The sequence below is a fragment of the Entelurus aequoreus genome, linkage group LG08 (assembly GCF_033978785.1).
Source record: "Entelurus aequoreus isolate RoL-2023_Sb linkage group LG08, RoL_Eaeq_v1.1, whole genome shotgun sequence".
NCBI classification, from domain to species: domain Eukaryota; kingdom Metazoa; phylum Chordata; class Actinopteri; order Syngnathiformes; family Syngnathidae; genus Entelurus; species Entelurus aequoreus.
The window spans coordinates 70,664,771-70,679,365 of NC_084738.1; the positions used below are offsets into that span (position 1 = coordinate 70,664,771).

At 35.9% G+C, this 14,595-nt stretch overlaps 1 protein-coding gene across 1 annotated transcript in view; it reads left to right on the top strand.

Annotated features, from left to right (window-relative positions):
• Window positions 1-6,681: 6,681 nt before the first annotated feature.
• Window positions 6,682-14,595, top strand: part of LOC133656266 (regulator of G-protein signaling 9-like) — a 35,726-nt gene continuing 27,812 nt past the window's right edge. The window contains exons 1-2 of the mRNA XM_062057251.1: window positions 6,682-6,827; window positions 13,201-13,297. Coding sequence (XP_061913235.1) covers window positions 6,759-6,827; window positions 13,201-13,297 — 166 coding nt within the window. The 5' untranslated portion in view covers window positions 6,682-6,758. The remainder of the gene's footprint in view (window positions 6,828-13,200; window positions 13,298-14,595) is intronic.

The window sequence follows — 14,595 nt, forward strand, 5'->3', positions numbered from 1 at the left end:
TAAATGTATGTGTACGCCACCTCATTTTATGTGATTTGCTGCTTTAATTCATGTAGGCCGCCACATAATTTCATGGGATTTTCCGTTTTAATTTACATAGCCTGCCACATCATTTTATGGGATTTTCTGCTTTAATTTGTGTGTACGCCACCTCATTTTATGTGATTTGCCACATTAATTTATGTGTACGTCACCTCATTTTATGTGATTTGCCTCATGAATTTATGTGGAAACCACATAATTTTATGTCATTTGCCACATTAATTCATGTGTATTCCACATTAATTTATGTGTATTCCACATAAATTTATGTGTACGCCACCTCATTTTATGTGATTTTCCGCTTTAATTAATAATTTACATCATTTTTTGGGATTTGCCGCTTTAATTTATGTGTATGCCACTTCATTTTATGTGATTTGCTGCATTATTTTTTGTGCGGCCCGACGCATCATTTTATGTGTTTTGCCACATTAATTCATGTGTATTCCACGTTAATTTATGTGTACGCCACCTCATTTTATGTGATTTGTCGCCTTAATTCCAGTGGCCCGCCACTTAATTTTCTGTGCCATTATCTTATCTTTAAGCGCGCTTTTTACAAGAAACAAAAAAGACGAATTTCATATTCACGACTTTTATCAACTCTTCAAATGACGCTAGCGAGCTAGCAAAGTTGTGTAGCTCGAGCTCGCGTTTCCGCACTTAACGACAAACAACCCGACTTTAGCACCTTTACGCGATTGAATAAGGACTTTATTACCTATTCCTACTCAAATAAAACACTTACATAGGTCGCCTAACTAAAGTTTTGACTTTTTAAAGCTTGAATTAGTGATAGAAGGCTGCCCCCTAGCTGCTGGTGGCTGCTATTGCGTAACACTTTTCCTAGATAAAAGAAATCCAGCCTTCTCATTGGTTGATACGAGTCGTGTTGCGTTCAAAAGCGTCGGAAATACACGTTTCACTAAAATACGTAGCGGGTAATTTAACCGGAAGTACCATAAAGAGCAAGTACAACAATAAATGTATGTGTATTCCACATTAATTTATGTGTATTCCACATTAATATATGTGTACGCCACCTCATTTTATGTGATTTGCCGCGTTAATTCATGTGGCCCGACACATAATTTTATGTGATTTTCCGCCTTAATTTACATAGCCTGCCATATAATTTTTGGGGATTTGCCGCTTTAATTTATGTGTACGCCACCTCATTTTATGTGATTTGCCGTTTTAATTCATGTGGCCCGACACATAATTGTATGTGATTTTCCACATTAATTTACATAGCCTGCCACATAATTTTTGGGGATTTGCCGTTTTAATTTATGTGTACGCCACCTCATTTTATGTGATTTACCGCTTTAATTCATGTGGCCCGACACATAATTGTATGTGATTTTCCGCATTAATTTACATAGCCTGCCACATAATTTTTGGGGATTTGCCGCTTTAATTTATGTGTACGCAACCTCATTTTATGTGATTTGCCACATAATTTTATGTGTAGGCCACATCATTTTATGTGATTTGCCACATGAATTTATGTGGATGCTACCTCATTTTATGTGATTTCCAACTTTAATTTATGTGTATTCCACATTAATTTATGTGTACGCCACCTCATTTTATGTGATTTGCCGAATTAATTTATGTGGATGCCACATAATTTTATGTGATTTTCCACATTAATTCCTGTGTATTCCACATTAATTTATGTGGATGCCACCTCATTTTATGCGATTTGCCGCTTTAATTCATGTGGCCCACCACATAATTTTATGTGATTTTCCGCTTTAATTTACATAGCCTGGCACATAATTTTTTGGGATTCTCCGCTTTAATTTATGTGTATGCCACCTCATTTTATGTGATTTGCCGCTTTAATTTATGTGTACGACACCTAATTTTATGTGATTTGCTGCATTATTTTTTGTGCGGCAAGACACATCATTTAATGTGATTTGCCACATTAATTTATGAGTATTCCACGTTAATTTATGTGTATTCCACCTCATTGTATGTGATTTGCCGCTTTAATTCCAGTGGCCCGCCACTTAATTTTATGTGCCATTATCCTATCTTTAGGCCGGCTGCGCTTTAACAAGAAAAAAAAACGACGAATTTCATATTCACGACTTTTATCAACTCTTTAAATGACGCTAGCGAGCTAGCAAAGTTGGGTAGCTCGAGCTCGCGCTACACGCGTTTAACGACAAACAACCCGACTTTAGCACCTTTACGCGATTAAATAAGGACTGTATTACCTATTCCTACTCAAATAAAACACTTACATAGGTCGCCTAACTAAAGTTTGGACTTTTTAAAGCTTGAATTAGTGATAGAAGGATGCCCCCTAGCTGCTGGTGGCTGCTATTGCGTAACACTTTTCCTAGATAGAAGAAATCCCGCCTTCTCATTGGTTGATACGAGTCGTGTTGCGTTCAAAAGCGTCGGAAATACACAAAAATACGTAGTGTAATATAACCGGAAGTGCCACAAAAAGTAAGTACAAAAATAAAAAGGTATAGGACTTCTCTAAAACTTTTTTATTCTTGTATTTAATTTATGTGGACGCCACATAATTTTATGGGATTTGCTGCATTATTTTTTGAGCGGCCCGACACATCATTTTATGTGATTTTCCACATTAATTTATGAGTATTCCACATTAATTTATGTGTACGCCACCTCATTTGATGTGGTTTGCCGCTTTTAATTCATGTGGCCCGCCACATAATTTTGCTTTAATTTACATAGCCTGCCACATAATTTTTTGGGATTCGCCGCTTTAATTTGCATAGCCTGCCACATAATTTTTGGGGGATTTACCGTTTTAATTTATGTGTACGCCACCTCATTTTATGTGATTTGCCGCATGAATTTATGTGTACGCCACCTCATTATATGTCATTTGCCACATTAATATATGTGTATTTCACATCAATTTATGTTACGCCACCTCATTTGATGTGATTTGCCACATTAATTTATGTGTATTCCACATTAATTTATGTGTACGCCACCTCATTTTATGTCATTTGCCACATTAATTTATGTGTATTCCACATTAATTTATGTGTACGCCACCTCATTTTATGTGATTTGCCACATTAATTTATGTGTATTCAACATCAATTTATGTGTACGCCACCTCATTTTATGTGATTTGCCGCATGAATTTATGTGTACGCCACCTCATTTTATGTGATTTGTCGCTTTAATTCCCGTGGCCCGCCACATCATTTTATGTGATTTTCCGCTTTAATTTACATAGCCTGCCACATAATTTTTGGGGGATTTACCGTTTTAATTTATGTGTACGCCACCTCATTTTATGTGATTTGCCGCATGAATTTATGTGTACGCCAACCTCATTATATGTCATTTGCCACATTATTATATGTGTATTTCACATCAATTTAGGTTATGCCACCTCATTTAATGTGATTTGCCACATTAATTAATGTGTATTCCACATTAATTTATGTGTACGCCACCTCATTTTATGTCATTTGCCACATTAATTTATGTGTATTCCACATTAATTTATGTGTACGCCACCTCATTTTATGTGATTTGCCACATTAATTTATGTGTATTCAACATCAATTTATGTGTACGCCACCTCATTTTATGTGATTTGCCGCATGAATTTATGTGTACGCCACCTCATTTTATGTGATTTGCCACATTAATATATGTGTATTCCACATCAATTTATGTGTACGCCACCTCATTTGATGTGATTTGCCACATGAATTTATGTGTATTCCACATTAGTTTATGTGTACGCCACCTCATTTTATGTGATTTGCCACATTAATTTATGTGTATTCCACATTAATTTATGTGTACGCCACATCATTTTATGTGATTTTTCGTTTTAATTCCTGTGGCCCGCCACATCATTTTATGTGATTTTTCGTTTTAATTCCTTGGCCCGCCACATCATTTTATGTGATTTTCCGCTTTAATTTACATAGCCTGCCACATAATTTTTTGGGATTTTTCCGCTTTATTTTATGTGTACGCCACCACATTTTATGTGATTTGCCGCTTTAATTCCTGTGACCCGCCACTTAATCTTAAGGGATTTCCCGCTTTAATTGACATAACCTGCCACATAATTTTTGGGGATTTTTCCGCTTTAATTTATGTGTACGCCACCACATTTTATGTGATTTGCCGCTTTAATTCCCGTGGCCCGCCACTTCATCTTAAGGGATTTCCCGATTTAATTTACATAGCCTGCCACATAATTTTTTGGGATTTTTCCGCTTTAATTTATGTGTACGCCACCACATTTTATGTGATTTTCTGCTTTAATTCCTGTGGCCCGCCACTTCATCTTAAGGGATTTCCCGCTTTAATTTACATAGCCTGCCACATAATTTTTTGGGATTTTTCCGCTTTAATTTATGTGTACGCCACCACATTTTATGTGATTTGCCGATTTAATTCCTGTGGCCCGCCACTTCATCTTAAGGGATTTCCCGCTTTAATTTACATAGCCTGCCACATAATTTTTTGGGATTTTTCCGCTTTAATTTATGTGTACGCCACCACATTTTATGTGATTTGTCGCTTTAATTCCTGTGGCCCGCCACATCATTTTATGTGATTTTCCGTTTTAATTTACATAACCTGCCACATAATTTTTTGGGGATTTGCCACTATAATTTATGTGTACGCCACATAATTTTATGTGACTTGCCGCATGAATTTATGTGGATGCCACATCATTTTATGTGATTTGCCACATTAATTCATGTGTATTCCACATTAATTTATGTGTACGCCACCTCATTTTATGTGATTTGCCGTTTTAATTCCAGTGGCCCGCCACTTCATCTTAAGTGATTTTCCCGCTTTAATTTACATAGCCTGCCACATAATTTTTTGGGATTTTTCCGCTTTAATTTATGTGTACGCCACAACATTTTATGTGATTTGCCACTTTAATTCCGGTGGCCCGCCACATAATTTTATGTGATTTTCCGTTTTAATTTACATAACCTGCCACATAATTTTTTGGGGATTTGCCACTTTAATTTATGTGTACGCCACATCATTTTATGTGACTTGTCGCATGAATTTATGTGGATGCCACCTCATTTTATGTCATTTGCCAAATTAATTTATGTGTATTCCACATTAATTTATGTGTATTCCACATTAATTCATATGTATATGCCACTTCATTTAATGTGATTTGCCGCATTCATTTACGTAGCCTGCCACATAATTTTTTTCGTTCTCAAAAAAACAAACAAACACTTAAAACGATCACCTAACTAAAGTTTTGACTTTTCAAGCTTGATTCAGTGATACAACAATGCCCCCTAGCGGCCGGTGGCTGCTATTGCGTAACACTTTTCCTCGATGGAGAAATCCCGCCTTCTCATTGGTTGATACCCTCACAAGTTTGAGTCGTGTTGCTTTCAAAAGCGTCGGAAATAAAACTACGTGGTGTGTAATTTAACCAGAAGTGCCATAAACAGCAAGTACACAAATAAATACGTATAGGCCTCCTCTAACAACATTTATATACGTGTATTTATCATTCTAGATATTGCAGGGGTCGGCAACCCAAAATGTTGAAAGAGCCATATTGGACCAAAAATACAAAAACAAATCTGTTTGGAGCCGCAAAAAATTAAAAGCCATATTGCATACAGATAGTGTGTCATGAGATATAAATTGAATTAAGAGGACTTAAAGGAAACCAAATGACCTCAAATATAGCTACAAATGAGGCATAATGATGCAATATGTACATATAGCTAGCCTAAATAGCATGTTAGCATCGATTAGCTAGCATTAATGCAGTGACCAAATATGTCTGAATAGCACTCCACACAAGTCAATAACATCAACAAAACTCACCTTTGTGCCTTCACGCACAACGTTAACAGTGTGGTGGACAAAATGAGACAGAAAAAGAAGTGGCATAAAACACGTCCTAGAAAGTCGGAGAAAGTTATACATGGAAACAAACTAAAGGTGAGTTCAAGGACCGCCAAAATTAGTAGGACAAAACGGCGCTCGCCAAATACTCGAATCAGTGAAGCATGTTTAATACAAACAGTGTGCTATATAACAATTAGGGAGGTTTGTGTCATGTTTGTCCTCATACAGAAACCATATTAAAACCAAAAAAATGTTTTTTTTTTCCCCTCATCTTTTTCCATTTTTCATACATTTTTGAAAAAGCTTCAGAGAGCCACTAGGGCGGCGCTAAAGAGCCGCATGCGGCTCTAGAGCCGCGGGTTGCCAACCCCTGAGATATTGGAATGCATCCACGCTGTAACGTCTCCATCTAGCGGGGAATGGGGGTAATTAAGCCATCACCGGGAGTGTCCGCACAGTGTGTTGCGTTCACTGACATAGACAATAAGCTTCTTTTTTTTTTTTTTTTTTTTAAATCATGAACTAATCTAGAAACGAGTTCTCTCATGTAGTATTGTTTCAAACGCAGCAATCTTTTCTTGGTTGTGCTAGTCGTATAAAATGTATAAAACAGTAGTTTGAGAGTGTGATGCTCAATTTTCCGACCTTGTTGGGAGTACGCGAAGGCGCCATCGGTATTGATCATTGCACATCCCCTCCGGCAGCAGCATCAGCATCCCTACACGACACGCACACACACACGCACACACACACACACACACACACACACACACACACACACATAGAGCTCGCAGTTGCATTGAGTGTGTGAGCCGTAGTGGAAATTATCATCGGCCATCATGACAGTTAGAAACACTCTCCGAGATCACGGCCAGCGGTATCGACCACGGATGGCCTGTCTGAAAAAGGTAGGTTATTCTCATCACACCACAGCAGTCTCTCGGGGGCTGCGTGACAATGCGTGCAGCCACTCTCGTGGACGTGGACGAGTGTTGTTGTGGCAACGAAGCTCATGTTGCATGTGTCACATTTTGGAGTCTTCAAAAGCAATGTCCATCTTGGAGGAAACGCAGTGACGTCAACATGCAATATGAGTACTGTGAAGTTTGAATATTCCTCCAACAACAACATGTTATGGCTAGAAGTGTGCTCACCTCCTCATAGTAAGAAGGTCATTCAGTTTAATAAGCATTAAGCCGGGATGAGTAGCAGCGCATCCACTCCAAAGAAGTTAATCCAACTAGAAGTGCACTCATCCTGCACACTGCAAATATGTTCATTGGAAACTCAGAAAATTACCAGCTAATAATTGCTTTACTTTTACAGCAATTCACTGTCAAATATCTAACAGTCATTTGCTGTCGCTGCACAGCCGGGCTTTTACAGTTCATGGCGATAAAGTTGAATGCTGTAACTTCACCTTTGTGAGGTTTTAGTTGTTTACAATGGAATTACCGCTATGTTCTGGCACTTCACCGTCGCGAGTTTGTAATTACTTTCTGGGTTTAACGCCCAGGCGTCGGATCATTTTATGTTTATTTGCCGCGATAATTCTACGGCCCGCCGCGTCGTCTTACGTGGCCACGCCGCTTTATTTTATGTCATTTAATGTGATTTTCCACATTCATTTATGAGAACGCCACATTATTTTATGTGATTTGCCACATTAATTTATGTGGACGCCACATTATTTTATGTGATATATGGATAGTACTTTATTGATTCCTTCAGGAAAATTACAATTATATGCTGCATTATTTTTTGTGTGGCCCGCCACATTGTTTTATGTGATTTTCCACATTCATTTATGTGTATTCCACATTCATTTATGTGTATGCCACCTCATTTTATGTGATTTGCCACATGAATTTATGTAGCCTGCCACATAATTGTTTGGCATTTTCCGCCACAATTTATGTGGCCCGCCATAATTATGTGGCAGTCATAGGCAAGTCATTTTATGTGATTTGCCCGCCACATCAATTTATGTGATATGTCACATTAATTCATGTGGACACTACATCATTTTATGTGATATGCTGCATTATTTTGGTGGCCCGCCACATCATTTTATGTGATTTGCCACATTAATTTATGTGTATTCCACATTAATTTATTTGTACGCCACCTCATTTTATGTGGTCTGCCGCATGAATTTATGTGGATGCCACATCATTTTATGTGATTTTCCGCATGAATTTATGTGGATACCACATTATTTTATGTGATATGCTGCATTATTTTTGGGGTGGCCTGCCACATCATTTTATGTGATTTGCCACATTAATTTATGTGTATTCCAGATTAATTGATGTGTACGCCACCTCATTTTATGTGATTTGCCGCATGAATTTATGTGGATGCCACATAATATTATAAGATTTGCCACTTAATTTATGTGTATTCCACATTAATTTATGTGGATGCCACTTAATTCTATGTGATTTGCTGCATTATTTTTTGTGTGGTCCGCCACCTCATTTTATGTGATTCGCTGCATGAATTTATGTGGATGCCACATCATTTTATGTGATTTGCTACATTACTTTATGTGTATTGCAGATTAATTTATGTGTATGCCACTTCATTTTATGTGATATGCTGCATTATTTTTTGCATGGCCCGCCACATTGTTTTATGTGATTTGCCACATTAATTTATGTGTATGCCACCTCATTTTATGTGATTTGCCACGTTCATTTATGTGTATTCCACATTCATTTATGTGTATGCCACATTAATTTTATGTGTATGCCACCTCATTTTATGTGATTTGCCGCATGAATTTATGTAGCCTGCCACATAAATGTTTGGGATTTTCCGCTATAATTTATGTGATTTGCCTGCCACATGAATTTATGTGATGTGTCACATTAATTCATGTGGACACCACATCATTTTATGTGATATGCTGCATTATTTTTTGGGTGGCCTGCCACATAATTTTATGTGATTTGCCACGTTAATTTATGTGTATTCCACATTAATTTATTTGTACGCCACCTCATTTTATGTGATCTGCCGCATGAATTTATATGGATACCACATCATTTTATGTGATTTGCCGCATTAATTAATGTGTATTCCAGATTAATTTCCGTGTACGCCACATCATTTTATGTGATTTGCCACGTTAATTTATGTGTATTCCAGATTAATTTACGTGTACGCCACCTCATTTTATGTGATTTGCCGCATGAATTTATGTGGATGCCACATAATTTTATAAGATTTGCCACGTTAATTTATGTGTATTCCACATTAATTTATGTGGATGCCACTTAATTCTATGTGATTTGCTGCATTTATTTTTGGTGTGGTCCGCCACATAATTTTATGTGATTCGCTGCATGAATTTATGTGGATGCCACATCATTTTATGTGATTTGCCCGCCACGTCAATTTATGTAAATATGTCACATTAATTCATGTGGCCCGCCACATTATCTTATGTGATGTGACGTTTTAATTTATGTGTACGCCACCTCATTTTATGTGATATGCTGCATTATTTTTTGTGTGGCCCGCCACATCATTTTATTTGATTTGCCACATGAATTTATGTGGATGCCACATTATTTTATGTAATTTGCCACATTAATTTATGTGTATTCCAGATTCATGTATGTGTACGCCACATCATTTTATGTGATTTGCCACATTAATTTATGTGTATTTCACATTAATTTATGTGGATGCCAATTAATTTTATGTGATTTGCTGCATTATTTTTTGTGTGGCCCGCCACATAATTTTATGTGATTTGCTGCATTAATTTACGTAGCCTGCCACATCATTTTTGGGGATTTGCCGCATTAATTTATGTGGACGGCACCTCATTTTATGCGAAATGCCGCATCATTGAGGGCCGCATGCTGAAAAATCAAGCATTATGATATTTTTTATTTTCAAAACCAATACAACTAATATTTATATTTTAACCTTTAGGGATCCCCTCAAGTTTGGGTCTCCATCATAAAAATAAAAAAAATAAGTTATATATTATTAGTATTTTTTATTCAACGTCTACAGTAAATCTCTAAAATCAAATCTCTAGGTCAGGGGTCACCAACGCGGTGCCCGCGGGCACCAGGTAGCCCGTAAGGACCAGATGAGTAGCCCGCTGGCCTGTTCTAAAAATAGCTCAAATAGCAGCACTTACCAGTGAGCTGCCTCTATTTTTTAAATTGTATTTATTTACTAGCAAGCTGGTCTCACTTTGCCCGACATTTTTAATTCTAAGAGAGACAAAACTCAAATAGAATTTGAAAATCCAAGAAAATATTTTAAAGACTTGGTCTTCACTTGTTTAAATAAATTCATTATTTTTTTTACTTTGCTTCTTATAACTTTCAGAAAGACAATTTTAGAGAAAAAATACAACCTTAAAAATGATTTTAGGATTTTTAAACACATATACCTTTTTACCTTTTAAATTCCTTCCTCTTATTTCCTGACAATTTAAATCAATGTTCAAGTAAATTTGTTTGATTTATTGTAAAGAATAATAAATAATTTTTAATTTAATTCTTCATTTTAGCTTCTGTTTTTTCGACGAAGAATATTTCTGAAATATTTCTTCAAACTTATCATGATTAAAATGCAAAAAAAATATTCTGGCAAATCTAGAAAATCTGTAGAATCAAATTTAAATCTTATTTCAAAGTCTTTTGAATTTCTTTTAAAATTTTTGTTCTGGAAAATCTAGAAGAAATAACGATTTGTCTTTGTTAGAAATATAGCTTGGTCCAATTTTTTATATATTCTAACAAAGTGCAGATTGGATTTTAACCTATTTAAAACATGTCATCCAAATTCTAAAATTAATCTTAATCAGGAAAAATTACTAATGATGTTCCATAAATTATTTTTTTAAATTTTTTTCAAAAAGATACGAATTAGCTAGTTTTTCTCTTCTTTTTTTCGGTTGAATTTTGAATTTTAAAGAGTCGAAATTGAAGATAAACTATGTTTCAAAATTTAATTATCATTTTTTTCGTGTTTTCTCCTCTTTTAAGCCGTTCAATTAAGTGTAAATATAATTAATTATTAATAATAACATAGAGTTAAAGGTAAATTGAGCAAATTGGCTATTTCTGGCAATTTATTTAAGTGTGTATCAAACTGGTAGCCCTTCGCATTAATCACTACCCAAGAAGTAGCTCTTGCTTTCAAAAAGGTTGGTGACCCCTGCTCTAGGTCAATCTGTCGATAAAGTTAAAACATTTTAAAAATGTTTTATGCCTCTCAACTCTTTTTTATGACTATCAGTGGTACTTTAACTTAATTTTATGGCAAAAATACAAAACATGCACGATGTCCCCCCCCAAAATGAATCTAAAGTGGAATATTTGATGTGAAGTAATTGGAGCCTTAAATAGGTTAATAATTCATAACATCATTGATTTGAACTCATTATTATATTTTTTTAACGGACAGTTTAAAAAAATCCCACAAAAATTCATGGGGAACCAAAATGGCTCCCTCATAACATTTGTATTTATTTTTATTTTTTTACCCGCAACACTTCAGTCTGTAGATCAACTTCAGATCTATCCGTTGATTATAAGATTTTATTCATTTTTTTGTATGCCACTTTTAAAAAAGAAAATAGTTTTTTATGGCGAACACACAAAACTTGCAATATTTCCCCCAAAAAACATTGAAAGTTGAATATTTGTTAAAAAGTGTTAAGTGTTAAAAATAAGTCATACATTTTTTTAATTAGTATTATTTTTAGGCTTGAATCTCTAAATCAGGGGTCACCAACCTTTTTGAAACCAAGAGCTACTTCTTGGGTACTGATTAATGCGAAGGGCTACCAGTTTGATACACACTTAAATAATTGCCAGAAATAGACAATTTGCTCAATTTACCTTTAACTCTAAGTTATTATTAATAATTAATGATATGTACACTTAATTGAACGGTTTAAAAGAGGAGAAAACACGAAAAAAAAGGACAATTAAATGTTGAAACATAGTTTATCTTCAATTTCGACTCTTTAAAATTCAAAATTCAACCAATAAAAAGAATAGAAAAACTAGCTAATTCGAATCTTTTAAAAAAAATTAAAACATTATTTATGGAACATCATTAGTAATATTTCCTGATTAAGATTAATTTTAGAATTTTGATGACATATTTTAAATAGGTTAAAATCCAATCTACACTTTGTTAGAATATATAACAAATTGGACCAAGGTATATTTCTAACAAAGACAAATCGTTATTTCTTCTAGATTTTTCAGAACAAAAATTTTAAAAGAAATTCAAAAGACTTTGAAATACGATTTAAATTTGATTCTACAAATTTTTAGATTTGCCAGAATAATTTTTTTGCATTTTAATCATGATAAGTTTGAAGAAATATTTCACAAATATTCTTCGTCGAAAAAACAGAAGCTAAAATGAAGAATTAAATTAAAAATTATTTATTATTCTTTACAATAAATAAAAATTTTTTACTTGAACATTGATTTAAATTGTCAGGAAATAAGAGGAAGGAATTTAAAAGGTAAAAAGGTGTATGTATTAAAAATATATATATATATATATATTTTTTTTTACATAAATAAATACAATCATGTGTGCTTACGGACTGTATCCCTGCAGACTGTATTGATCTATATTGATATATAATGTATATATTGTGTTTTTTATGTTAATTTCATTTAAAAAAAATAAAATAAAATAATAATAATAATAATAATTTCTTGTGCGGCCCGGTACCAATCGGTCCAGTGGTTGGGGACCACTGCCCTAAAGGGACATGGGGGAATTTAATTTTTTTATGATATTGTTTTTTTTTTTTTTTTAGATATGTATCTCGTGCGCACGAGATACATATCTAAAAAATAAAAAATAAAAAAAAATTACAAAAAAAATAAATAAAAAAAAATTAATGAAAAAAACATTCCCCCATGTCCCTTTAGGGGCTCCGTAAACATTGCAACTTTTTCTCGTTATATTTAGCCTTTTATTTTTTACTCCACTTTTTAAATGTTTTTTAAACAGCATTTTTTTAGAATGGGTCTCAGGCCATTAAAAAAAATTCGCAAATGGCCCCCCGGGGGCCGCACTTTTTGGACACGCCTGTCTTAATTTGCCGCGTTAAATAATAATTTCACCGGCGGGGTGGATGTGGGACACGCACCTCGCCGCGCCTTTGACGAAAACTTTCTCAGAAGGTGTAAAGAAATGCCATTCGCCGGCCAGCATCCGCGCATCAGTTGTCACGGCAACAGTAACCCCCTCCTCCTTCCCTGCCTCCCTCTGGAGGCGGAAAAGGTGCTGCTGGAGATGCAGGACCCGAAATCAGGAGTGAAGTCACAGCCGCAGCGATTGGTCATCACCACCATACCGCACGCCATCATTGGTGAGCGCACACACACACGCACGCACACACACACACACACACACACACACACACACACACACACACACACACACACACACGCTCACACATGCTGATGAGGCCCTCAGTGTTGTTCAGCAACTGCTTGAGTGATTGTGCCTGCGCGAACAATCAGTGGATGATTGCGGCCTCCAACTCGAGAGCCGCGGAGTCCATCGCCATGGCAACCCCGCGGACCGGTCGAGTCAAAGTGAGGGATAAAAAAAAAAGAAAAAAAGAAAAGAAAAGTAGGAGGAAGATAACGCGACAAGTAACCGAGGCCATGAGGAGACTGCGGGGGCCCGCGCTCCTGCAAAGTCACTCGCTCGACTTCCTTGCCTTTTTTTTTTTTCTTAGCGCCGCATCAGCATAATATCAGCTGGAGCGGTCCACAGGTATCGATAGCCAGCAGGGGGTCTGGCATTTAGACCGGAGATATATATATAGTACTAGTCTACACTAGTCCAAGCACTATTTATGTGTCATGCAACTGTCAAAGGGAAAATTGTTTATGTATCCAGGTGTGTATTTTTATGGTTTTATAAGGGGTGCCGATATCGATCCGATACGATATCAGCACGGATACTTGCTGCATTTTGTAGTAGTGTGTAATGTAATAATAATAATAATAATAATATATTTTATTTATAAAAAAGCACTTTTGTTTGAGCAAACAACCTCAAAGGGCTACAGTGTATTAACAAAAATAAATAAATTAAAAGCTAATAAAAATAAAAACTAGAACAGCCTAATAGCTAGAACTAGTATGCATATATCTATAAAAAGGCTTTAAAAAAAAAAAAAAAAAAGGTTTTTTAAGCCTTTTTTAAAATCATCCACAGTCTGTGGTGCCCTCAGGTGGTCAGGGAGAGCGTTCCACAGACCGGGAGCGGCCTAATGTAGGGTTGTACGGCATACCGGCACTAGTATAGTACCGCGGTACTGATGAATCAAAAACGGTACTATACTCTGTTTGTCGTCACGTCATAACATCGCTGGTTTTACGAGCAGAGGAGCACGTTCGGCAGCGCGCACACACAGAGTACATACGAGCAGACGCAGGGTGTAGACTGAAAGGGGAGAATGGACGCATTTTGGCTTACTACTACTTCTAAATCACTAATCCACATAAAGTACGTTTCTTACAAGTGTCATTATCACTGGAGGACGAGGACTATCTAAACATGCTGCACTAAACACCGTAGGAGGAGGGGGGGGAGGGTAGGGAGTAGCAGGGGGGTGTATATTGTAGCATCCCGGAAGAGTTAGTGCTGCAAGGG